This window comes from Malurus melanocephalus, unplaced genomic scaffold (assembly GCF_030028575.1).
Source record: "Malurus melanocephalus ecotype Western Australia unplaced genomic scaffold, MMel_1.1 scaffold_98, whole genome shotgun sequence".
Lineage (NCBI taxonomy): Eukaryota > Metazoa > Chordata > Aves > Passeriformes > Maluridae > Malurus > Malurus melanocephalus.
The window spans coordinates 1,747,920-1,775,601 of NW_026623330.1; the positions used below are offsets into that span (position 1 = coordinate 1,747,920).

At 40.9% G+C, this 27,682-nt stretch overlaps 2 protein-coding genes across 3 annotated transcripts in view; both read right to left on the minus strand.

Moving 5' to 3' along the window:
- Positions 1–361: 361 nt before the first annotated feature.
- NOL11 (nucleolar protein 11) lies at positions 362–11,357 on the minus strand. Its single transcript, XM_057368881.1, has 18 exons — positions 11,217–11,357; positions 9,659–9,772; positions 8,976–9,032; positions 8,439–8,584; positions 8,121–8,178; positions 7,633–7,771; positions 7,025–7,237; positions 6,623–6,699; positions 5,831–5,954; positions 5,065–5,168; positions 4,786–4,863; positions 3,811–3,995; positions 3,444–3,569; positions 3,072–3,293; positions 2,509–2,587; positions 1,564–1,656; positions 1,186–1,293; positions 362–910 (listed from the first exon to the last, which is right to left on the minus strand). Exons 1-18 carry the CDS (start codon positions 11,352–11,354, stop codon positions 797–799), a joined length of 2,175 nt encoding a protein of 724 aa, XP_057224864.1. The 5' UTR covers positions 11,355–11,357; the 3' UTR covers positions 362–796.
- A 1,385-nt stretch (positions 11,358–12,742) lies between these two features.
- PITPNC1 (phosphatidylinositol transfer protein cytoplasmic 1) overlaps positions 12,743–27,682 on the minus strand; it is a 78,126-nt gene continuing 63,186 nt past the window's right edge. The window contains exons 7-10 of one of the 2 annotated variants that reach the window (XM_057368889.1): positions 23,644–23,799; positions 22,857–22,920; positions 19,551–19,669; positions 16,660–16,724 (exon numbers count right to left, since the gene is read on the minus strand). In XM_057368889.1, the coding sequence (XP_057224872.1) occupies positions 16,719–16,724; positions 19,551–19,669; positions 22,857–22,920; positions 23,644–23,799 (345 nt within the window). In that variant the 3' untranslated portion in view covers positions 16,660–16,718. Of the gene's footprint in view, positions 16,725–19,550; positions 19,670–22,856; positions 22,921–23,643; positions 23,800–27,682 lie in introns of both variants that reach the window. The other variant, XM_057368888.1, reaches the window with a different exon arrangement.

The window sequence follows — 27,682 nt, forward strand, 5'->3', positions numbered from 1 at the left end:
GTTTTATTTAGTATGATGAAAACCAAGGTATATCAATTACTGATATGCTGAATTCTACTAATATTCAATCACATCATTAGTAAAAGTAAGTTAATATCATATTTGTATTTCAAAGAGACTCAAAACCAAGCTAAAGCTAAGATATACTTTGAAATGCTAGAATTCAAGCAGTATTCATGACATTAAGTTGAGGTGTTCACTAATTGAAGAAGTACTTGAAACATTCATGTAGGTAAGCATGTTTCTTATTTTACATTTAAGATGCRTTTTCTTGTTCAGGAAACTGAAGGCAATGACTATCAGTGCCAGGAAGTCCCCCATATATGAATCCTCAGCTGCCATTGCAGTGGGATTTTTTGAAAAAAATTACTTTTATATACATTTGGTACTGACAGTGTATAAATACAACTGAAACATGTCAACTTCCAAAGTGTCTTGAGCCTTTTAATTGTGTGTGCAGCTCTTTCAAAGTTACACTGYCCAAGTCAGCAAGTACCCCCAGCAYGTCTGCCAYAACCATCTTGTGCTTAGCCAAGAATYGTGTGGTAGTTTAGGATGCTAAGATAACATATCAAAATTCTACATGAAAATATAAGCAAGCATCCAGCTTCTCAACCAGTCAAAAAGAGAGCTTTTAATACACAAGTTTTGACTTACAACTCCCATGTAGCTACAGAGTAACCAGGCTCCTCCTGTGTAGAAAACAACTTTTGACTGCCCCAATATGGAGTGCTAATACATCCTTGTCATAAAAGGAATCAATAAAAAATAAACGTGTTAATAACGAATTTCAAATTCAAATAATTTCCAGCACTTCAATGGAATAGGTCTGAGAGTCCCTCAGGTGGTTAAGTCTTTGCAATTCCTGCAAACTTCCTTCAATCTTGTTGAGTTCTGAGTAGAACCGTACCTGAAAAGAAGGTAACAGAGACATTTGTAGTAAAATACATTTTAATTATTTTCATACATCATCAGTGGAATTGCACAGTTTAAGATACTTAAACCAAACAAACACCGCAGCTTTTGAAATCAAAATGAGGCAAATGCAATTCTTGCTCAGGAAAGAGCATACAGAGGAATAAACACAGTATTTGATTCACTATATGTTGTTGTCTGCCTCTTCCCCTGCTAAAAACCCATATTCCAGATTTAAATCAAATAATTGTTCCAGAAGATGCAACTTACTTGGGCTCTCACAAACTTATGCAGGCTTGCAAGCAACTCCTTTGCTTCTGGCAGCATCACTATGACAGTGAAGTGAGCATCAAGTAACAGGCACATCCAATCCATGATCTGGAGACAAAGAAAAGCACACTTACACTTCCCAGTCTGGAAATGACACACATTTGGCTTTAAAAGCTGAACTCCAAAACATTAACACCTAATGCCAAATGCACAGGTTCATATTAAAGTATATTTGGGTTTTGATTGTTAAAGTGTAAAATCTGACTTCATACAGTAGTAAAATGAATGTAGATATTAGCTGATTTTAGTTATTCCGAACTACTCACCAAATTACCACAGAAAGAGAAGGAAGAACAGCTCTTTGAATAAGCTTCTCACCTGATTTATCGTGGGAGAGCGTATTCCAGGAAGGGTGGTGTTAACTTTTTCACTGCATTTCACATACAGGTAATATAAATACCTGAGAAATAGCTAAAAGCAGAAAAATCAGAACATTGTTAAAGGACAAATATTTAATAGACTGAGAGGTTTTGTCCTGCACAGGGTAATATTCACAATTTTTTTTAATTTTTTTTTTTTTTTTGCTTTGAAAGCAACATAGATGCCTGTATACTACACATTAAAAACTAGTTTTAAGGTTCTCTTACACCACCCATAGCCGGATGCTTGAAAATTTTCAGCAATATTCAGTGTAAATTACATTCTGGGGTAATCACTTATAGGAGATGTGTCAGAGCTGAGATCAGCTTTGTTCTGATGTGTGGTGTTCTTCTGAAATCACTGGAAAATCACACATATGCTCAGGTACACACAGTTCTCCAAGTTGTATTTTAGGTTTCTCAAAACAGGGGCATTTGGTGCTATTTTTCCTAAACTGAGGTGATCTAGATTTGTATTACATTTGGGATTATACCGAGTGGACAGTTTGTTGCTTATATTTTCACACCTTCTGTTTCTGATGGAACTGACTTAATTACTGTGTCTCTTACAAAGCATCTAAATTAAGAAAAGATATTATTACTTGCTAACAGAGTATGCAATTTTCCAGGTAGGCTGGGTCATAAAGAGAGTTTCTTACTTACACATTCTAAAATAAGCAAGGACTTCAAATATCAGGAAAATTCCTTAAGTGTGTGGAAAAATGTGATATTCCTTAATGTTAAATCCTATTAGGCATCCTAGTTTCATTTTCCTGCTTTAGTTTGTTATTCAGACTCCAGAAAGAGTGGTGAATTTCTCATATACAATTGAAAATGTCTCCTCCCTTTCTCCCACCACACAATAATTAAGGGTTTTTATACTTTTAAATGTTAAAATACTTACAATAGCTTGTTGAGCTGGAAGGTTTTTCAGGTGAGGCAAAAGAAATRTTTCAGTGTAAGCTGAATGGAGAACAGCATTTCTATACAGTTCTATTAAGGAATAAAATTGCAGGAAAACCACCTATTTCTACAAACCAGAGTGAATTCTGAACAAAATATTTATCCATTTTTGAGAGAGGTCCTATTTGAATCTTATGTCTATCAAGAAATACCTACAGCAACCAAACCATCACAATACAAGTAACTTGAACAGTTCTGCTAACAGCAAAGATAGATGATGTGTTTCAACAGGCAAATATCCAAAGCACTGAGACCATTTTCTCCTAAGTACAGAAAGATTATTGCAAAAGTGTAATAAAACTGAGTTTAAATTGGTCTAGACACATTCTAAAAGCTAAATGTTTCTATTTGTATTCTAAACAGTTTTTTTACTGAGTAGGAACTGCYCTTATGAGAACTCAGAAACTTCCAGCAATAACAAAAGATGTGCCTTTTGGCAATACCAAACATAAACAGCCACATCACATTCAATGCCCTGGCTTCCCTTCACCACACAGAGGATACAATAATGCTGCCTTCTGAGGCCCAACAGGGCAGGATTCACCATGGCTCCTGGATTGGGTTTCTTTTGGGATTTTGGTATCACACATGTCCTGGTCCATCTCTGCATTGAAACCATTTTCTACGATTTCAGTCTTAACTTCTTTATTGTCAAATTCAACGTCGATGTAACAGATCACAGAATCTAGATTCACATCTTCACTTTGAAGATGGGCTTCACTAATGCTGTTGAAGAAAATTGCAGACATTTAATACTTTTATTTATTAGCTTTACAGTCAGCASTGCTATTGACACATTATGAACTGTTTGAAGCTTACTACGAAACATAGACTAAAATTTGGTGAAGAATAAAGGAAAGAGTGATTTCAAATTACCTTAAAAATGCTTCCAGGCAAGCATAAGTAATTTCTTCAGGAATATCTGGAAACCGTTGTAGGCAGATTTGTAAGAGTTGCACATCTTTTTTCTCCAAAGCAACAGCCATTAAATCTGGACATAAACTAWAAGAATATAAAATTAATAGGTTGCACAGGCCACATCTGCTGAGAACTACACAGACAACTAAGGCAATAGTACTAATCTTCCTCCCCAGCTGGATTTTTAAGTTAAGATATCAGCTTCATCAGGAAATAAGCACCTTTGGTATTAAATCTTGATAACTCAAGAGTAGCTTATAAAGAACTTTGTTTCTACTTTTTTTAAAGACTACTACTTACACTTCAAAAAACACAGAGTCATTACCTGTAGGACAAGTCCCGGGTTTCAACAATCTGCAGCAGGAAATTTTTAGGATAGTATTTTGGATTTGTTTTACATCTGTCTGTGAGGGCAGTGACCACACAGCCAATGGTGGCTTGTAAATCTGGGGTCGGTGCTTTTGCCATCAGTTGTCTCAATTCATTTTCCAACACATAAGTAGAAGCATCCTGGAAAAGACAAATACTGTGCAACTCAGAAACACAAGGCACAGGTTTGAGAACTGTCCTGGTATTAAYTAGACCAAGTAGAAGCAGATCTATTTTGGAATTCAAGTTACAAAAATTTACAAAAATCCCTCACCACTCTGTGTTTTGATAGGATAGCTTCTCTTAAGCATAAAAGAGCCAATTGAGATAATTACTCACTGTGAACTCAGGTAAGCAGTACCTCTCAGTAACTGTTCATAGATTAATCACCTGYAACTTCAATAACATTACCAAGCTGTCCAGCCAAGAACTGTAGGTTAAGTTTCCCTTCCTGTGTGACCTATCTCAGCACTTGCAGCAAGTTCTAGAAGGGTACTAAAGAACTTATTGCTGTATTTGCAKTGGAATTCCTGGCAATTCCTCTAACTTCTTAGAGCCAGAATGCCTTCAACAAAATTAAACCCATAAATAGGAACCTAAAAAAGCAAAGTTCAGATGAAATATCCTCCCTTACTTACTGTAAGAGACTGTAATTAAAAATGAATGAATTTGTGCAAGTTTTCAGAACTCAGCTGTTATAAGCTCTGTGTTGTACAATTCTCAAAACATGCTCCCATGACAAAACCTGATTTCRTCATGCCCAGATTCTGTTCTTGCACAATATCAACACTAACAATACCCTTAACTCACCTGTTCAAGGCAGCTTTGTCAACCTGGTATGTGCAAGAGGACATGGAAAGAGATAACAGCTGAACACCTYGAATATTCTGAGAGTGTCTAAACACTACTTGACAATATTTGGGTTACTTACTTTGAGATTTAATAAGAGCTGCCCAACTGATACGTTCTCTGGCTGTACTTTAGCAGCAGAGCTCCTTCTTGATCTTAACTGTGGTGAACAAAAACATGAAGTTACTGTTCCAAAACATTTAGGGATTTCAAGCAAGGTAACTGGGTACTTCACATGTCAACTTGCTGTCCAGACTATGATTACTAACTCCAGTTCCAAAAACAATCARTAACACCTAAAAGCAGCAGCATGGGCAAGAGACAAGACAAACAACCTCACACGACCGTAATGCTAACTTACATTCATTCTGGACTCTGATTTGAGAGCTACAGACTCCTGGGACTGAAAGGAAACCACCAGCTCYTCATCTTCCAGGGTATTCCAGTTAACAAATGAGGACACATCTGGGAACACACAAATGAAACTATATGAAGATAACACAGCACATTTMTTGAAATATAAATATTGCATCAACTTCTTATGCCAACAGATACTTTCTGAACTATAATCCAAGTGATTTTATGCCAAGAAAGTCCCCAGTTTTATTTCAGCAGCAGGTAATTTTATGACCTTTTTTAATATTGTTTTTCCACTTTGCCTCTGGGAGCAAGAGAAGTTATTACACAATTTATTCTGAGCATTACTTGCAACAATATTTTACCAATGCAATGTTTAATTAAAACTACTATGACAGTATGATTTTAAACTGAACTTCCCAATCCAAGGTTTGACATTGCCCTATCCAATCACAAACTCTTTGAAAACATTCTTGGGATGATTCCTTCACTTTGTTTTCAGTATTCATCACCAACATTCCAATGTTTGCAGTAATTCCAGTATCTGAATGACAATCCAGGCTAAGTGAAGCCACAATAAATTCAGATATTTCTGTGCTCTGGCATTCCCAGCACCAGTAAATTTAACAGCCAGGAACATGGTACAGAGTGAAGTTGCTYCAAGCTGCTTAGATTCATTTTATAGAACTGTGTCAAAATAACTTTTATTTAATTTCAGATGTCCTTCTTTTACAAGATCTTTTCACTGTAATTATAAAAAAAATTCTTACCAGGGGTTTGACTGTCCTTGAGCTTTCCCACAGCAGCTGCCAAGGATGATGTTTCACACTTGTACATAATTACAGTCAGCACTTTCCCATGAGTCAAAAAAAATTTTTCCTCGTAACACCACAACTGCAAAATATTAAAATGTATCATTAATGAGATGAGCAGAGAAATGGGTTCCTGCATTGATGTGTAACTACTTTCTATAAAGTTCAATTAAAAATCAGTGATCAGATTATTTTAAATGATTAACACTTGTTAGCAGACCTTCACTTACTGCTTATTTTAAATACAGAATTAGAAGTATTCTGCTAAGTATTTTTCCAGGGATGTCCTAACGTACAGTGACAGCTCCAAGGCATGAAATGAAAATTTCACTTTTTAGGTTTCCTCTTGTGCAATTTTAAGACAAGAGCAGCCAGCTGTTCTGGTTCCATAGWGCATTTGTTACTTAGGTGTCATTTTACCTATCTGACTCTTGAGCAGCTTGAAATGCTGTTCAAGAAATCACAGAATCATTTAGGCCTTCAACTGCAAACTTCCTGAACAGCACAGACAGTGGCTGGGTTTTGTGTTCAGTGATTTTATTCACACCAAATAATCAAGACTGTGAGAAGTGACAAAGTACTAAATGATCACAGAAATTTCCACACACCATCAACTGATCAGCATTAATTTCGCTTCAGAAGTTGCATTCACTACTCCCCCAGCAGCAGCAGAGCTCTGCAACCCAACACTCTCTTCCCTGCTGTCAAATGCACAAAACTCGTGGATTCCAAACTCTGACTGAGCCTTACCTGGCCAGTGGTCCCCAGGGGCAGCTCCTTTGAGGTTTGCAATGTCTGAAATTTTGTATTCCATATGGTCAGGCACTCTGTGGGAAGTAAGAGACAGATGTTATAAGCCCAAAATATGTAAAGGATACATTTATGATTTATGATATGTAAATGATACATTTGCCTTTGCTACTTTCAGTTAAAAATGCTGACAAAAACAGAAAKAACTGTTTCAAAACAGCTCAGCCAGTATTTAGCATTAGGATCCTCCAGGTTAAATCTCAGTTTAAAGAAGAGTTGGTTTTCCAGTGAAGAGCTTTAAACCAGATGCTGGGACAAGACGGACAGCACCAATTTCCCACCTAGTGCTTTGCCAAGGAAATTTTAAATCTTCCAACATCTTAACATGATTTTTCAAGTTACCTCTGGGTTCTTTCCCAGGTGCAGCCAGACTGCCCAACACTGCGACGTGGTCTTTGTCCAGGACAACTAAAGATGTTCCTTTCAAAACACTTCCAGACACTGAAAGATTTAGTAGTAGTGACCTGGACAAARTTTCTTCTTCTTTTTCTTCCTCTTCTTCTTCAGTATCTTGCTGCAAAGGTATCAGAACCTGGTATACAGAGTCATTGGAACCTGAAAGAAAAAAAAAATCCTCTTTCACAATGGGTTTTTGTAGAAAAAAACTTGGATAAGATATGGCAAAAGAACATCCAAAAAGRACAAAATGCAGTGAATGCTGAAAGAAGAATTAATACAGTTTATCTAAAGGACTTACTATACTCCAAAGAAGCAAAATAAATGTATGGCAAGAAGGGTATAGTGAGATCTGCAGGGTACAAGTGATCACAGGTAGGAACAGTTGGCCTTTGCAGCCATTAAAATATCAAGGTTTAATTACTTCTTGTCCCTGTTTTTAGAAGTGTAAAGAGCTAAAAATATCAAACAGCAATTYATAAATGTCAACATTTTATGTCTCTTGATACAATTCTTTGCTCCATTAACACATCACATTAGGAAATGTAACTTACACAAACACAGAAGTGTGACAGTTTGGTTTGTTATATGTGCTGTGAAACACAGTGGCTTGGATGATTCCTGTTGCTCAAGCTTGTATTTGTGTAGACTGCTCAGCTTAGGTTTCTGTATGTAGACAAAAAAATCCCCATCCTAAAAAAAAAAAAAACCAAAATAAAGTTTTCCTTTCATTTACATGAAGAAGGTAATAGAAGATCAGATATTGGTACTGCTTAACTTTGGATGTTATGCAAAATTAGGAAATTGAGTTTTCTATGGGACAGACAGCCTAACTGAAGTCTGCAAACTCTAACAAGTAAATTCTTAACTTACTTTCTCAGCCCTGAAAGCAACATAACTTCCATTTCACTGCTGTATGGATTAAATCAGGACAATGATTCCACTAAAAGCTCTTAAAATCAAAGGAAACAGGTGATGGACTTTGAAAAAAAGCACTTTGGTCTCTTACTATGGAAATTTTAATAGTAAGTATTTMACTCACTTTCTCAGTAGTGAAAATCAAAACAGGCTGTTGGCCTTCCATAAAAGCTCCACTCCACCTAAAAACAGAAAGTTGGATGAACATCTTCCAAATTCCAGRTTTATACAGAGAGTCATATCACTATTCTTTAGGCACCTTCTWATTTTTAGGAAACCTGTATAAATAATTCTAAGATTTTAAAAGCAATGTGTTGGAAGAAAATACCCAACCCCAAGATCCTGCTCTTTGATTTCCCGCCATCTCCTCAAAATGGGAACAACTTTTATCAACACAGTCAAATCGTCCAAGCAAGAATCATCACAAAGCTCCATCACTTACCTGATGACTTCATCTGAGATGACATTTTCAATCTCCTGTTGTGGGGCTTCCAAAAGCACATCCAGTGTCCGAACMCCCCCTCCCTTGAACAGCACCACCGGGCCCCCGTTGGGCAGGGAATGGATCCTGTACACATCTGCTGAGAGCTGCAAGAACAAAAAGAAATCTCTGTTMTCTGCTACACCACCCTGAAAACTGAGTGAAAACTGTTTTCAATAAACTTTTATTAGAAGAATGGTGAACCTTTAAGATTCTTAATAACGTAGATCTAGTAGTCGCTGATTTGCTGACATGCCATAAATGTAAATGTAAAATTTAATCTTTAGAGAGTCCTCAAGAATGCTGGCCTTGGCATAAYAATAATTTTAAGAGAAATATTCTGACGATAAAGTCAGTGCAAGTGGATTCTTTGCAATATTCTAGACCATGAAGCACAAATTAAGCTAAAATGTAATATGGCCAATACTATGAAAATCAGAGCACTCTTCCCTCCACCTGATTCAAAACACACAGAAGAGAACTGTGGAGGAGACTTACTGTTGCTTTAAAGGCTTTGTCCAAGTTAATGTCTTCATTCTTCCATATTCTTAAAACCTTTAAGGGAAGCATAATTTTTAGGTAAAACAGTAACACACAGACTTCTCAGTGCTCMAATTACCAGCAATTGCCCCATGGGGAGTAGAGACAGCAGGAATAGAAACCAAGCTCAGCAATCCTGAACTGGAAAGAAAGGAAGGGATGGATGGGGAAAAGGAAGGAGAAAACAGCAGAACTCTAAATGAAAGCAGATCACAGTGATGAAGACAGGTGAGGTACAGAGGTCTGATTTTCACAAACAAAGCAAGGCCAGGAACGAGATTTCACAGACAGCTATGAAAAGCCAAATGCTACACACAGAAACATTTAACTRTGAAACAAGAGCAGAAACTCAAGGATTGTGGTGTAAATTATTGTCACCATTCCAGCATCATGATCATGCAGTTGTAAATGCCACCCAGGCTGCAACAGGAGAAATAACTCATCCTCCAGGCACTGAGAATCTGCTGTGCATGAAGGCTCACCAGACCACTGGAGCTCAGCACGGAAAATCCTCGTGTCACCCGTGTGCTCAGGGCTCCCCACACTCACATTCAAGCAGAAATGCAGCACTGTTGATTTTCTCCCAGCCTACATTCTCCACTACACCCTTTTTTCCTCTAAAGAAGGGTGAAGGCTCTCACCTTGTCGTCATGAACTGCGATGTACTCGTGGGTTTCAAAGTTGCACACGACAGGACAGGTGAGAATCTGCCCATGTTTAACCGACCAACAGCCCAGGGGCTTCTGATCCGAAATCTACAGTCAGAACAAACACACTGCAATTAAAATATAACACATGAAAGAACACTTTGGGAACTTTTCTCATGACAGAAAGGATAAGCGAGGCAGCCACATCTGATTTCAATGAGAATAGTAAAATATGGAAACTGCTATATTCAGAAATTCCTCTTGAGCGTTCCCGTTTCCACCTTTAACACCAACAATTTTAGAATAACAAGAACTCTACATTAATTAGAATTATTTCTTTTCACGTAAGAAATAACTTTGACCTGTAACAGTCTGAAGGGCTTATGCCATGAAGGTATGAAGCACAGCTTTTCCAAAGGGCAAACACTAATTYTAATATCTACTGTAATTTGTTTTTACTGACTAATATGATCACACAGAGTTGTGCTTTTCCTATTCCTATTTCAACATGAGTTATTGAGACCAAGAGCAGTGGAKTTTACTGTCTGAACTCCTGTTCTGTGTGATTCACACCCGACTGCTCTGAGGGCACTCAACCCCTGTCCTCACTCCTGAGTACACTGTGCATATTTACAACAGTGATGTTCTCACAGATGATCCTGGCAGTGGAAATGAACAACCCAACTCAACCCACGAAGATCATGGAATGGTTTGGGTTGGAAAAGACTTCAGAACACCAAATCTCACAACCCTGCCATGGGCAGGGACACTTTCCCTGATCCAGGCGGCTCCAAGGCCTGTCTAACCTGGCCTTGGACACTTCCAGGGATGGGGCAGCCACAGCTTCTCTGGGAATGTGGGCCAGGGCCTCTCCACCCTCACAGGGAAGGATTTTTTCTCAATATCTAACCTAAACCTACTCTTTGTCAATTCGAACCCAGCTCTGTCACTACAATCCCCCACCCTATGGATGTGAAAACCAACTAAAGAYAAATATTTGCCTCAAGTTTCTTATTATGGTCTACTGAATAACAGAGACCAAAACATCCTTTCAGTTTCAGGTGCTGCAAAGTAAAATCGTCCCTGCTGCTGCCACAGGACGGCAGCTGCCACAGCGCTGACAGCCCAGAACCACGCACCTGCGGCTTCGGCAGGGAAGTGTCCTTTGGGACGGGGAACGGACCGAGAACATCAGCAAAGTGAGAAATATGCGAACAACCGCGCGATCCGCCCGCTGTTCCCGGGCAGAGGGAGCGGCGGGGACGCAGCGGGCAGAGCATGGCCGGGCCGGGCTGGAGCCGTCCCCTGTCCCGCCTCCCGCCGGGGATGGAGACCGGGGACAGCGGGGACCGGGGACAGCGGGGACCGGGGACAGCGGGAACCGGGGACAGCGGGAACCGGGGACAGCGGGAACCGGGGACAGTGGGGACCGGGGACAGCGGGGCATGGCCCGGACAGCCCGGGAGAGAGGGAATACGGGAGGCAGCGCGGCCCCGGCCCTACGGGGACCCCCCACAGGCCGGGGCTGCTCCCGAGGACGCGCGGGCGGTACCTTGAAGAGCGTGGCGGCGCGGCCGCGCTCGGTGAGCAGCACGAGGTCGCGGCCCGGGCCCGGCTCCAGGCACAGCCCGGGGCCGCCGCCGCCGGGGCCCGGCCCGCGCAGCGTGAAGCTCTCGCACAGCGCCGCCATCTTGGCCAGGACAGGCTCTCGCGAGAGTTGGCGCGGCGCACGCGCCCCAGCGTGACCCGGGGCGGGGCGGGATCGGGACAGGGACGCGGTGTCGCGACAGGAGCGAGGTGACTCTGCTGAGGTGATTCTGCTGACCCGAAAGAGCGCGAGACGTTCCGCGTGTGTTAAATATTGTAAATAACACCGAGGGGAAACCGTTAATAACGATCTCAGAACACCGCGACAAAGCGGGGCCGTCAGGGCCCATCGGGGACTGTCCCCATTCCATCGCCCTCAGTGCGCCCCTCAGTCCCGCCGCGGTTCCCACGGCTGGGCCCGCGCTGCCGCGTGTATGCAAATGAGGGGTCAGGTTACGCTAATACTGAATCGCGTGCACGTCAATGAGAGGCGTCACGTGTATGTTGATGAGCAGTCACGTGGCGCTAATTGGGAGGTGAATTAGCTAATTGGGAGGGTTGGATGCGCACAAACCCCGCTGATTTGGGGCCGGTGCGGGGTGTCCTGTGGGGCACCGGGGTGGGATCGTTCCCCGCCGCAGCAGCGCATCCCRGCCCTGGCTTTTCCACCGCTTTGTATTTCCACGTGTGGGATTTTGAGTGTGCGCACATGTCAGTGCAGCCCTACTCGAGCTGTACCCAAAGTGTACAAAACATCAAATCAAACCAGCGGCAGGGCAGGCCGGCTCACTGGGGATCACTCTGCGGCTGCACTGCCCCATTTCTGCTCCCATTTCTGCTCCCATTTCTGCTCCCCCAGCCCGCTTTGGTGCGCACTGACCCCGCCGGGGCTGCCGCGATGTCCCGGGGCTCTGTCCCCTCTGCACCGAGCGATTTCCGATTGAAAACATTTCCAGTCCCCTCTTTGTTCTCCCYGTCCTGTCCCACGCTGTTCTGAAGCGTTTTCCTCCTGAATGAGCCATTCCTCCGGAGCAGGGAAARCTTTGTTTCTATGGAGAAAGTCTCTGTAAAAGCTCGTAAAGAATCGTTGTACAAAGGAAATTTCTGTTGACTAAAATTAACTGACTTGGAGACAAGCCTGAGAGGATTTGAGTGGCCGCTTTTCCAGTATGTTCCAGTTATTTGGTACAACACTGAGCTGCCAAACCCTGCATAGAGAATTAGATTCCCCACTGAAAAACTTCCTTGTCAACCAAATGGCCATTTACAAGTGAATGGGGTAATGCCAGACTGATGGGGCACCTGCCCCGGTAAAACCTTTACAGAGCTGAGGCACAACAGAAGCCAGGAGAGGCTCTAAGTGCTTAAAATTTTCCTYACAAAGCTGATTCTTTGTGCTGTTTAATTTTGAGGAAGTGACTTGCAGAGCTGGGGGAGAAATGTTAATGGTCCATGTTAATGAGGAGGCTCCTGCCTGGAGGAGACCCAGCAAGGGAAAACAGCACCATTGTAAAGAATAGTTGTTGGTAGTTTATTTACAACAAAATGCAAGGGAAAATACAATATTAAAAATAATAAATAACTTGGGGAAAAAAACAGAAACTAAGTGATATGAGAAAAATGACAGTCAGATTCTCCTGCTGAGCCTTGCACTATTTAACGTGCAGAGCAAATCAAGACTTGGTCCTTCTTTGATGGTGGTGATGTATTTTTCCTGATGTTGCCATCAGTGCTCTAAATAAAAGAAATTAATTACTGGACAACAGAATCACGTGGAATTACCACAGAAATGAAATAAACCAATAAAACCTGTTTTAGTGACACCACAAAACTACAGGAGATCGTAATTCAATGACCATGCTGTTCATTTAAAGCAAAACATTGTTAGACTTATTTAGCAATTTTAACTTACACAGAGGAAACCAAGTCCAAACAATGGCAACAGAAAATCTCCTATCAACAATATCTTGAATTCTCTCTTACTGCACTCACTAATTCATAAAAAGCATATATACATCTGGCTTATTTCAAAGGATAACACATTGTTTTGAAGTTATAGTGCAGCAAGCTTCAAAGCAGTTTTAACAAAGTATAGCGGTTTTGTTACAAACTGAAATTCAAGGAACAAATATTTCAGTTTCAAAGTCTCTACAGCAGCAATTAATGCAAATTGGCTACTAGATGTCACAAAATCACCTTCCAGAATAATCAAAAAAGCCAAAGAACAAGGTCAAAYAGTTTCTTTCCATAGGATTTATCCAGTCCTTTACAAAATTATCCATTACATTCATAAGAAATCCCATTAAATCCGTGTTTCAGGAATGTGCTGCTCCTCACAACTTTCATGGGTCCAATAAAAAAGGTCTCCCTTTTTCTCCAATAAAACATCTCCCTTTTTGATTTTTAGGAGATCGACCCTTCTGAAGCTGCACCGTTGTTTTGTAATGATTGTTCTATCCAAAATACACAAAAGTACAAGCAAAGCCTGGAGGCTTTTGCAGAAACCCAAACAAACTCATCACATTTTTTTTTCTCTGAAATGAATTCTCCTTGATAAAAAATTCCTTGCCAAGTCCTAGCAGAGCTGTGTTACAGAATTCTTGTCACTGTGGCAGAGAAGAGGAACTCAGCTGTGGTGCCTGCTCAGCTTTGCTGCCTGGCACCCYGCTCTGAGGGTGTACTCAGTAAATAAATACAGCTTTTCTTTTTGCAAACCAAGTGAGGAATACCTGCAAAACTCTCTATTTTAATCTTAAYATACCTGTTTGAAAATACAACAGAAAGCACTGGGAAAAGTCAGTACTGAAAACAATCCCTTCTTCTCCTCCCTGAAATAYTCAGACCTTCTCATTTCATTTTGTGTGGGTTTTCGTGTTTGCTGGGAATATTCTAGAAAAAGCTATCCTATCCTAAATTCCACCATCTGGCAAATCAATCCTATATCTGGAAATCAATCATTTAAACACGAGTAAAGGTGGGACTGCTGGGCTCTGATAATCTGTGTCAAACCCAGGTACCAAAATGTGAATAGAAACTGTCACATGTGAGCACGAGGACATTGGCAACAGAGCTGAGYAAATTTGTCTTGGGCAAATTAAAAATCAATTGAAACAGACTTTCAGATGGAGCAGAGCTCAATTATTTTTGTATGGGCCAAATGAGAAAACAACCAAACAATGATTTATGTTTTCAAAGRTTTCTCTTTGCTGCCAATGTTCCAATCTTGATACTAAATAAATAATAATAATAATAATAAAAAGATTAGCCATGATCCTGTGATTCTATCGTGTGCACCCTTATTAAGATGAAATCATAAACCAGTGTAGGAAAGTTCTGGTTTTAGCATTACAGCTTCTTTTTCAACAAAACGTCACCCATTATGTCAGCAATCACTCGGAATTACCAGCTCTGGGAGGAAAAGCAAAGCCAAGCTTTGTACATGGGAGAATGCAGGAAGTCAGACCACAGCAAACCTACAGAGAGCTCCTGGATTGTGCTGGCTGCAGGATTTGCACTATCAGACAAACGAACRCTTGTTTCAGTGCAGGTTGGAATTACTTCTGCTCCTAAAACTTCCCCCTAAATACCACACATTCCACAAAAGTTGTACTGCAGCTGCAGCCAGCSAGGAGCTCAGAGCATTTCAGCCACTGTGCCCCGGCTTTGGGCACCCCAAAAGTGATTGATCAATATTCAGTGATAGCTCAGCTCTGGAGAACTCTCTTTGCTCTCAATCCATGAACCATGTCAGTGGAGGCACAAAGTGTCACCCACTGATCACAGTTCAGGTTGGAGCTGGCATTCCCTGGGAATTGTATTTCACCAAGAGCCAGGAACTGAACASAGCAAAGTGCCCCAAAGTGGGGTCAACAGGGAAAGGGGCTCCGTTTATGCTTTSAAGAGGAAAGAAGGAAGGAAAAGACCCCTCCTGCCTTTTATTTTTCTCCATCTTCCACGATCTACACTTCCCTCTGGGAAACATCCTTGCCTACAATTGAATTCCTGAGATTGAAGAGTGATTTCACAGGAGATCAGGAGAGCACTTCTGGTTCCTGACATCACCCACGGCTCGTTTTCTTTTGAAAGTGGCTGGTTGTGTCCCCTGCCCCAGCTCTCCCTCAGCAGATTGTGCTGCTSAGCAAAGATGCTCAGCAGGAAAGAAAAAGGAGTCTCCTGTTCTCTTCCCTTCACATTCAGGGTCTCCCAGCCTGACTACYGCTCCTCTTCCAGCGAGGAAAAGACACAATTCATTGCTTTTGCTTCTCAACTGGCACCGTTCAGCTGCTTTTTTCCAATGCCACAGAACACCATTGATGAACACCAACACTCTGAGCTCACAGAAGGACAGGGGGGAGCTAGTAAAATACCTTATCTACAAGAAATAGGCGATTTCTTTTACAAATTCTGTGCAAGGTAGAAATAGTTCGATGGCCTCAAAGTCAGTRTAATTAATTACAGTTGGGGCTTTGATACAGTGATATTTTAGGTTTGAAAAGATTTGTGGTTTGTGTTTAGGCCCCAAATCCTGAGTCGTATTCAGCGAAACGTGGATCTGTTGGTGTTCAAGTACAATGAGTTACAGGTCAAAGGTTTATGAACACACAGGAGAAGCCTGAGAGTGGGAAAGATTTTAAAACTGGTTATAAAAGAAGGAAATGGGAGGGGTTTTTTTTCTGTTAACCCTRCATTCTAGTTGGCACTAATTTGCCTCAGAAGTCCTTGGCAGATTTACTTAATACCTACTCCTAATTATAAATGCTGTGACCTAGATGAGGGTTTGCAGGCAGAAAGATTGATTTTCGTTTATAGCATCCCCTCAGACTGTTCCATTGATGTCAGTAAGATGCACCATATGGCTTGAAACACTACTTTAGGAATATATAAACTACTTTCTCTTGCATGCACTTTTCAGAAGGTTTTAAGGATCAAGTCTGAGGAAAGAAGTCATCTTTCCACACTGGAAAGATTATTTTTAGCCAAAAAAAAAAAAAAAAAAAAAAAAAAAAAAAAAAAAAAAAAAAAAAAAAAAAAAAAAAAAAAAAAAAAAAAAAAAAAAAAAAAAAAAAAAAAAAAAAAAAAAAAAAAAAAAAAAAAAAGAAAAAAAAGGAAAAGAAAAAACAACCAACAAACCACCACGACCTTTGTAGCAATTGAGTTATGTCACTCTTGCTGTGGCAGACATGGCTTATCAGGAGGAAACATGCAGGGTTAATTTAAAAGTTTTTCTTCGATGGATCTGGAAGAGTGAGAGTTTCTGGAGCAGACTTTTTCCGAGGCCGATCTTTGGGAACCGTTAGGAAATCGGGAGCATCTGTGGAGAGAGGAGTTGATGGAGCACTAGATGGAGCACTGCGGGTTGAGGAAGGCATGGAAATGTTAGAGATAGATATTGCCGGYGGGAAAATCCCAATCTTCTTGTTGGTGGCTTCCTGAGTGGCTCGTTCAAACTCTCGGACTTCATCCATTGTCATGTCTTCAACGAGAAGGAATGAAAGACAAAGACACGTCAGAATAATTTCAAATAATCATTGCATTAACTCAGTTAAACTACTTCCATGCAAATCCTGAATCAGGGAATGATTGCTTATCACGCATCTCATTAAGTGATTCTCCACATGGATAACTCCCCATTGTAAAGCGCTGACTGGAGCACAAAGAGCACAATGTAAAGGAAACAAAGTTTTAAGTTCATTAAACACATACTAATGGTTCTTCTACCTGGGTCTGAGCTGAATAAAGATTGCTGCTTCTGTAATTGCTGGAAAAATCCAGCTATTCCGCAGGCAACACAGTCAGCAGGTCGAGTTTTCAGAACTTCAAACAAAATACAGCTGAAAGGAGTTTTATGTTTTAAATTTAGATTATAAGCCCAAATGGACAAAGGGTTGTCGTGGTTTTGTTCATTTGCTGTAATTATCAAGGGATGAAAAATAAAGTTCCATTGACTTTTAGCTGCAGTTTCATGCACAGGACCGAGCCCGTTTTGCTTTCCCACTAATAAAACCCAAAGAATTCCCTGTCCCTGACAAAGCCACAGCTTTCAAAGCCGCACCTCCCGACTTTCCATCCACAAACTGCACTTCAGCACCGCTGGGCAGRTGACAAATCCTGCTCAATTCCCGAAGGCAAAATGAGACGAGAGATGGGAGCGGCTGTGGGGTGGAAATCGGGCGGGTCCCGCAGGTGCCGGGGTGTCCCGGTGCCCAACCCCACAAGAGGGCAGCGCCATCCCAGCGTGGATCCAGCTCGGGAGCCGAGCCCCGCAAAACTTCCCATCAAATCCCAAGGGAATGGCATCTACAAACTGGGAAGTTGAGCAGAAAGTCAGCCAGGCTCTGCTGGAACCTGCTGCTCCATGTCTGCAGAGCCTGCAAGACGCCCACCGAGCACACTGGAGGCAATGGTTAAAATTTTTGCTGAATGTCAAGTTAAATTCATAAATTTGAAGTATTTCATTAGACTGTTTATAGATTCTTTGAGCCCCGGGAGCTCAAAACCCCAAAAATAAAACCAGCAGTCTTTTAATCAATTAAGAAATCTCACATATTTGAGCACAGGACTGGCAGTGGGGATTACCAAMTGTGTGACAAACCCTGTCCTGCCAGGATGCTTTTACCCAGCTGCAGACATGTGCAACCTTGGCTGTGGAAGCAGCTTTCTGCCCTGTTCCAGCATCATTAAAAAAAAAAAAAAAAAAAAAAAAAAAACCCCCAAATAAAAAAAAAAAAAAAAAAAAAAAAAACCCAAAACAACCCAAAAAAACCCCAAAAACAAGTGTGCAGGGAGCCAGCTGCCTTCCCTTCGCTCCAGGGACCTTCCCAGCCCACCCTGGCAGTTATTAGGAGTGAGAACACGCCTTTTTTCAGAGCTGACAGAAGTGGTGGCAATAAACAGATGGTCCCACAGGAGCTGCACCTACTCGTGTTGGAGAGAGCTTTGAACCTGTTTTGCTGGTTTACATTTCGTTTCACACCCTCTAACAGTGCGTGAGTGTTTCTGCACTCAAAGGGTCCAAAATSGCCCTGAAATCTCAGGGATTCTGATTGAGGAATTCTGCACAAGGTGAACCAGAAGCTGTCTCAAACAAATGGAGGGGACAGGAATGAATTTCTCAATGCATTTAAGTGAGGTCCTGCTGAGTGGAGCCTCCAGGACTYTCCATTTTCAATTCAGACATGAAATATTTCAATTGACTTTTGCTTTTTAGCTTATATTTGCTTTAATTCCCTTCTGCTCTGATATACAGGCAAGTAAAACAGTCCTTACACGGAGCTAGGAGGACTCAGATTCCCTTTTTTTTTCTTTCATTAATAACAACTTCTGTTCTGACCTCAATGACAATTTTTCCACATGGAAACTACAGGTGGCAGACTTCATTCAGAACCAAATCCTGAAGTGCAGAGCCAAAAATCTGAATTAATTCTCTACTTAGGATGTCAGTGAAGCTGCTGTTCTGCAAACACAAGAATTACCTCCCTGGGGACTGCCCAGCCACTGAGCAAGGACCAAGGAAAGACCTGGAGTGGTCAGACCTTGCCCCACACTCTTCACAYGGCTAAATTCAGCACTGRRTTCCACAGCACCATTAKCAGAAATGAAGGARAAATGACATTTCAGRAGCAAAGGCCACTGCATCGTCTCCATTTGCAGACAGTGATAATCTCTAATTTTAGGCTTCTGCTTGTGGTGCCCGAATTAGGTAATTAAATACCTCATGAAATTTCCATTTCTTTATGAATCAAAGAACCTACACAGAAACCYGGCCTTTCCACAAACCACTGTTACATAATTCTGAAAATACTTCCCACCTTGTTGGTAGCTAATCAATGATGGTGACATTAAAATTATCCTGAAAAGAGTGAATAATTAATTCGATTTTTTTCCTGGTGAAACATAGAGCTTTGTGAGTCCCACAGAAGTTTTCCACTCCCCATGTTCTTGGCTTTTTGACTGGACCACTGTGAACTCCTGCATTTTGTAACTATTCAAAGAATAGAAGGTAAAAATCCTCTTTTTTTTTCCTCTTCAAACTTCCTTTTGAAGCATCCAAATGGAATTTGAGCATTGTGTTTTCCTGGAAGCCAGGGAGTTGAATAGGAGCCCAACCCCACCCTCCCTTACATAACTGGCAGGTTTACAGAGCAAACCCAAGGCAGGRTTGCACTTCATGGAGAAAGATTCTGTTCCTACTGAAAAAAAACCTCCCCAAAATTCCACTGATCAGCAATTGGTTTCTCTTCTCTGCTCTGTGCAAGTGTATTGGCTGAGGATGGGCAATATGTTTGAAAAATCAACATACTCTTGCTTTGGCATGGCTCTCTATTTCATCCACAGTAGATGAATGTTGGTTGCAAACTTTAATGTTGGTTTTTTCATGCATATTTTTCTCGTATTCTCGAACATCATCCATAGTCATATCTGTAAAAAGTTCAGAATTGTTGGCATTTTCCATTGATTCAGTGCAAACTTTTTTTTTTTTTTCTGTAAGGAGAAGGTTCTAGGAACACAAAGTCTTTCAGCAGAAGCCAACAAAGGATTTTTWAAAAAGCAAGGAGCAACTAGCTTTATGCAAATTGCCTCATAAAGGTAGTTGTGTCAGCCAAGGAAGGTGGGGKTTAAGTCAAAGGGAGTCAGAGAACAGGAAGGAGTGGAAATTGTTCAGGAATATCTGTGTAATGTAAGGTAGGCAGGAAGTACTGAAGTGCAGGCCTTGGCAAGGACCAAGATCTTCTAAAGAGATTTTAGAAGATCCTTTGGAGTAAAGGATAGATACAGAAAYATTATGAAAATATTATAAATGTTTACTTACCTTTCCAGCACTTGGGAAAAAAGTTTATGTTAACTTTGCATTTTACATCTCATAACCAGCAAAACTTTGAGTGTTAGAGCCCACACCAGTTTAGATTCCAGAAACTAACAGTTACTTATACTGGTAAGTGAATTAATTATGGCTGTGTTAATGGTTGTGTAGCCTCCAGCACTTTAATGAATTTTAAGAATTAGAAATATCCCCCAAATCAGGATGATGCCAGCAGCAGGATCAGCACTGCCCAGCATGGTCAGTCTGTGGAACACCAGGCAATAGTTATTTTACACGATTTGTCATCAACCACAGCTCCAGCAAAAACATAAAGAATCCAATAATTGACTTGTGACCCTGCTTTTCTGAGAATTCTGTGCTTTCAGTAAATCCACTGGGGAGCAGGAGGCACAAACAGGAGCGGTGTCAGCTTTTGGTCTGTTCTTTACGATGCTTTGGTAACTCCAGAGCCTCATAAAAACAGCCATCAACTTTTTACTCAAAACACTTCAAGAGCATTTTATTAGCACGGCCTGCTTGCAAATGGGTGCCCCTTTGGTTGTGCACTGTGATTTGCTCTTGAGGCCCCATTTTTCTCAGGTTTATGATGTGCCACTGGGATTTGGGAGTTCTTGTATCACAGCACCCCTGCTCTGTGCTCTGAGGCTCCTGCTGCATTTTACGAGGCAGCTTTTAAGGTGAGATACAACTTCAGCTGTTCCAGTGGCAGCACAGTGYCATAACTCATCAGTAAAAAGAAATGCAGTCTAAAATTTTGATCAAAAGGAAACATGGAATACTACTAACTCGCACTTTTTCAGTTTTTTACTGTTATCTGGAATGAGAAACAAGCTCAGAAGCCGTGTCAGTAACATGCTGGGATGCACTTTGCCAAGCAGAGAACATGCTCTTTATTAGTAGGTAACACCAAGAAAATAGAATTTCTTAATAATGAAGCTAAACCAAGTTTAGTAAATGAAATGATAAAACATATTCATACTCACAGGGTCAGAAACAGCAACCAGTCATTAACATAACACATTGTTTATTAAACTGATTATTTGATTCAGTTTACCTCACTACCACCATCGCCAGTTCTTTCTCAAACTTTTRTTTTAAAAGGTGTTAATAGATACTTAAAAAATATATTTTTGATGCTATATACTAAGTCTTGATTTATATCTGTTTTATTAAATCCAGATTTTTTAGATTTTGTACTTAACCTGATAATTAAGCTCTAAAAGTACACTCTGTTAGCAAAGAGTCTCACTCTGACAGGAAAAATCCACGAGATAATTGCGTATCACAATATTTCACTTGTGGAAAGAATATTTTTGGCAGGGTGTTTTCAGACTTAGGAGGGAAAATTTTTTTGTGAAATGTTTTTGAGCTAAACCTATTTGATAGGTTTAACTTCAGGGCTATTCATTTGTCATCATTATCAGTAACTCTCCTGAAGTGCAGGTGACATTTTGCCTCCCAGTAACATCCTCYGTGTCTCACTGATGGATATTTTGGGTAGATTGGGAGCAAATTTATGGGCTCGATTTTTACATGAAGTCAGGATGTTTTATTTAAAGTTACYAGTTTTCCTGACTTGGTACAGGAAAAAGAATGGATTGCTCTATTTCAGATTAAAAAAAAACCCCGAATCTAAAATAAAAAAAAATAGCTCTGAAGAACTCTCCTSACTGGATATAAAATTCTCTTACTGGTTTACAGCTATCCCAAAAGAAAAGATATTTTTAGCAGTTTTCAGTATTTTTATGACCATTAGAGCACAAAATTTTCTTTCAGTATTAAATTTATAAGAACTCTGTGATTTCAAAAGCATTTTTTCTCTAWTTCTAAACAATGATCCCACTGAGTTTGTGGTTAAATTCCAGGGGACRTTTGTGCAGGGCTGTGACACCTCTGAGCTGTGTTTGCAGCAGAATGGCTCAGCTCTGATGGGAGAGGTGTCACTCACCCATGAAATGCCCAAACTGGTGTTTCCTGAAGCTTAACGAAGATCTGAATAACCATTCTAAACATTTTGCCAAATTCCTGTTGTATTTTACAGAGCTGTCTCAGAACCTGTTCTAATCTGTGATTAAGGATATATCCTACAGAAAATACATGTAAAAGGCACAAACCCAGTGAGCTGATTTTATCCAGTGCAATTGGCTGGTTTGATATTCAGATTTCTCTGTCCTCCTGGAAGTGCAATATTCCCACAGCTGGCTCATGGATTCCCAAGACTTTTTGCATGCAGCTGCTGCTGAATCACACCCAGTAGGATTTATGCTTATGTACATCTTTTTTTTTTCAGAAAAGCTAAATATTTTCTTTGCTGCAATCCATATCAATAGTTTAAAACTTTCCTAAAAAGCTGGAAATGTGTGGGATCAGAGGCCTTAGGAGTTTGCAGGATGGAAATGGAAGAACTTCTCAGGAAGAACTTTATCCAAAGCTGCATGARGTTCTCCTTACAGATGGCYCCTGCCTGCCTGCAGTGCAGGGTGAGATGCTGCAGGAATGAGATGCTGGGGTGGAAAGGCAGCCCTGGATGCTKYCTGTGGCTAAATTCAGCATCCCTGRAATGCYCAAGGCCAGSCTGGATGGGGCTTGGAGCAGCCTGATCCAGTGGAAGGCRTCCCTACCCATGGCAGGAGGGTGAAGGAGATGATCTCAAACAGCTCCATCTCCTTCATGAACAACTCCCACTAGGACCTGATGATCCAAAAAGCACAGAAAACCTGCTGGTACCTGTCCTTGGGGCTTTGCAGCAGCTCTTTGGAAAGGTTGGCTTTGGAGGACACTTACCATACCACTCATCCACCCAGGCAAACGCCTGCCGGTGCCCGATCAGGAGGATGTCTCTGACCACCTGCAAACAAGGAAAGGGTTAAAGGCCTCAGCAGCAAAAACCATCTCATCTGTGTCTTTCAATGGGATTCAAAGTAAGAAACCCTCTGACAGGTTTGTGTCTAAAAGGACATTCTGGATGCTGGCTCTGGAGGGCTCCTGGTCCAGCTTTCCACTGGATCTGCTGCCAGCACTGAATCACRCTTTGACTAGCACAGGAATCCATTGGGAGTGTGTACAAAATCCACTGATTTTTGGCCAATTAGACATTCTGGATCTCTTCTTTTTCCTTCTCAGTTTTTCAAACATGTGGAAGGTCAACACTATGAAAAGTTTTATCCCTTGGCAGTCATGCTATTCATTGATATTTTAGTAGACAGGAAAACTTTCCCACTATCTGTTTCTAAGGAATTTTGCACCTCACTGCAGAATTCAGTGGAATTCAGACACCTCACTGTCCCCACRTGTATGGGACTCAGAAATGACTTCAGCTCATACATTTGTCACAGCACTGRAAATGTTATTGACAGTTTTTCTCAACCTTAGGCCTGATCAGCTGTGGGTTTTGTCAAGTTTGTTCCCAGAGCAAAGTCCTTGGCTCTGCTCCAGATCCTTCAGACCTTGTGAGAGCTCTGAGCACAGACTGGGCCGAGCTCCCAGGCTTCTCCACAGCCATCACCACATTCCTGGGAGTGCTCGAGTTCTGCTTATGTGAAGGATAAGGAACAGCTCCTGTTTCACTGACCTTGTGTACAAATTGCTCTACTCTGGTTTGAAGTCCCCAGACTTCAAATTTCACAGTCACAAGTTTGTAGGAACACATAATTGGCTGATGGGTCTCTCTCCAGCCTTCTTTTAATTGGCCTCTCCCAGTTTTCTGTGACTTGAAATATTTGGGATCCTGCAAAACAAAACATACAGGGGAATGCAGAAGGGGAAGTAGTGTTTGTCAGTTTGCTAAAGTAAATGTTTTGATTCGATATAAAATATTAAAACATGCTAATAAACATTATGAAAAAGTAATAAGAAATTGCCTTAAACATGTACTAGGATATTCTACAATCCAAGCTTGGCAGTGAATCGATGGCAGCATATTCTTGGAGATGCATTGACAATCAGATCATTTCGGGTGTTTTCTGCTGTAAGAAAATCTGTAATTGCAGGTCATGACAGTGCAGTGCACTCCAAGGGTTATTTATGGCCTTTGGAAAAAAAAAAAGTGGCTTTTTCAGAGCCTGCCTTAGCAGTGCCCCTTGGTGTGAAATGCTCCTCCTTCCTGCCCATGCYTGGCTTCCTGAAATCGTGTCCAGCTGGAGCTTTGGCACTTCAACACTGACCCTGACAATGCCATTTTTGGTTTGAAGTGAATTTGTACATCCTAAGCTAAGCAGGAAACTCCTGCAGTTTAGCTCTGGTGATAGCTGAGTTATGAACAAACACTGAGAAAACCCAAATCTATTYCTCTTTCAGCAACTGGGAAATCAAAGAAACTACAACATTGAAATGACAACATTTCATAAAATGCAATAAAAAAATACAAAATTTCATAAGGCCATTAAAGGCATTAGTTCATCTTTTGAAAGTTTACTTTCATCTCTGCAAGATACAGTTTTATCTATGAAAGTGTTATTTTCCAAACTGGTATAATTCTATTTCCCTTTATGTCCAATCCTGCTAATTATRTCTTGTAAATAGAAATAATTTATGGTTAAACACTGACTGTCAGAGCTTGAAAATTATTTCATTTCAGAAAATCCATAGTGGAGCTTCTAAAATCTGTCCTGAAGAGCAAGCACCAGTGCTCAGCTGTGTTCTTTTCCAGTGCTGAGATCTGGGRAGATCCTTTGTTATAAAAGTAGTTAAACATGTATTTAAATATGTGCTTAAATGATGCATTAAATGGGTGACAATCAGGAGAAAAACTAAAAAAAAATACAATAACTGATCTTAATTTTATTTTATTCAGTGTGAGTTAATGTATCAGTTTCCTATGGTTTGGTTATCTCTTAACTTCTGGTTTTATCACAAACAGAAGCTCTGCCATTAAAGCTCCTCTCAAAGCTCTAATGAGGTGATAGTCTTTCCTCCCCTTGAAAGTCACTGCTTTTATTGCTGACACAGCCTTTGCAAAGGGGAGACTTTGAGCTCGCATTATAATGAGGTTTCAATGTTAAATCACCATAAAAACAATTCAGCATCATCATTTATCAGAGCAACACCCCCCTGCATAGCACAGCTCATGGTCACAGGATGCTGCCMATCTTGTCACCCAACAAAGCTCAACCACAGATGGATTCACACATTTTCTGGTTGAAAGAGTTGTTTAATAATTGATCATTGCCTGGAGCAATCAATATAATAATAATAACACCAATAAAAAGAAAAAAGGGAAGAACTGAGACATAATATTCAGAAAGATCTGACATTTTAGCAGGAGATTCCTTGAACAAGGAAATAAGTACAGAAAATATGATTTCAGGTATGCCTGCAAAATATTCCAGAGTGAAATAAGGATCTCTAAAAAGGAAAATAGTTCCCTATGAGGCAGGGTCTGCTGTTGTCAAACACACACAGTGCTGGTGTGATGGGGCCATTGCCTTGATTCAGCATTTCAGATRCACACTTTAATAATTCTGAGTGTTGTGCTTTATAAGCCTTCAGAGATAACCACATCTATAATGGAATAACTTCTGTGCAGTCCAAAGGGATTTAATGTAATCAMTTTGAGTCAGTATCAAAAATGGAGAATTTCTAACTAAAATTGAAATAATGAATACCTGTCCTGCATCTTTGCTTGGTCCCAAGTTTTATGAGTTGTTTCTGCTTGTTTTGGTGAGTTTAACCCAGCAGACAAGGACACACAGAGTGGCAATCACTGAAATTGGAGGTTCACACATCACCCACGGACTGCAACTCAACTCATCCATGACATCAGTCCCAGCTGCAAATTCCCTTCAAGCACCCAGAGATGGCACCTCTGCCTGCCTTAATCCTGTCTCTTTTTCTTGAAGGACACGAGGATTAGTCACAAATTGGCTGGAGAGCTCCCYGGGAAGAGCCAGGAGATGACAGGCACCTCACATCAAACAGCTCTTAGGGAAATTCCTGCCTCTCTGGAAACATTAACACATTGACACCATAAAACTGCAGACTGATGAATGAATGGAAGGCAGAACCTCAGAGGAACAGATTTCCAGCCTGCTGTGTGGAAGATCAAGGTGTTAAAGACTTCACTGAGTGCTTGCTCAGGGMGCTGAGACTCCAAGGCTGTGCCAAAGCCAAGCAGGGGGATCCAAGGTTTGCTGTGACATTGGGGCAAAGTCAGCTTGAGAATTCCATTTCCGGGCCATCAGTTCCAAGGGCACAAATGTTTCACAGAGGTGAGCTGTTGTAAGGRAAACAAATATCCCTGGGCTTTAACCCAGCTGCTAAAAAATTACGTGTTTAACAGCATCTTGGGCTATTTTAGAAAGACAMAAATCCTGTCTCAGCAATTGCTTGTGCTATGGATCATACAAGGAAGTCTTTAGAGGAAGAATCTCTGCATTCATCTCTATATTTTGCATGTAATTACACCTCTCCTGGGCCTCTGCTCCTAAGCACAGCTCTGACCAGGACTGCTCATCTTTTTTTTACTTCAATGCCTGCTCCAAAGTCCACTGAAACTAATGAGAACTTGGCCCAAGGATGATTTTATGTGCCTAATTTGTGGGTTCAAATTGCCAGATTAAGGCTGACAGCCTGGAATCCTTTCTGCACTTAGGCATACAAAGTCCTTCTATAGCAAAAAACCAAGGCAGGGCTGATAATTTTTCATTAAAAGCAAGTAAAATCATATTGGTACCCAGCACTGCTTCTCTAGGCAGGACTCAKGGCACACGTACTTGGAGCTTCTCTTTCTGTGACTCGAAACTGGGCAAGCTGAACTTTGCTCTGACCTCACCTTTATGTTATTATTTAGATAATTAATTTTGTGTGTTCCTCATTTTTRCTTTTACACACCCATGCCTTTCTTCCTAGAGAAGGCATCATCCAAAGAATACTGGGTCTATTCACTATTTTCCCCTTGGTTTATCWACTGGCAAAATCCTCAATCTGTTTTAAATGTAATGGCATAGCTAAAATCTTTTTGTTTAAATAACCTTCTCGTCCTTTTATCAGACACAATTTATTAGGAAAGCCCATCTGGCAAATCCTTTTGCTAGAGGAGCAAAACCTACTCTGTATTTGCAATACATTATTGCCAGGTGCAGAGTGATTTAAAAATAGCACTTCTGCCAACAGAGCAGAAACATCAGAACCCGTGAGCTGGGCTTAGTTGAGAATAAAATGTAAAATTACAATGAAATAAAAGCCTCTGAATGTGGGATTTGGTTTCAAACACAGCACTCTCCCAGGGTTTATTACTTAGACCATGAATCCTGGCTCAACGTGGTTATTGTTGGAGTCTATTATTTATCATTTAGCATTTATTTACTTAACTTTCCTCACGGATGTCACGGGCATCAAGCGTGGAATGGCAACGCCCTTTCCAGGAAGCAAAAACCAGCACAGCACCAGGCTGTGGCAAGGCCTTTCCACAATTAATTGCACAAATAATTGCACAAATAATTCCACAATTAATTCTGAGCTGTTACTTTGTGCTTGGAGCTAAATAATGAAATGCAATTGTTGTTTACAGAAAAACAACCTTCCTTCCTTCCTTCCTTCCTTCCTTCCTTCCTTCCTTCCTTCCTTCCTTCCTTCCTTCCTTCCTTCCTTCCTTCCTTCCTTCCTTCCTTCCT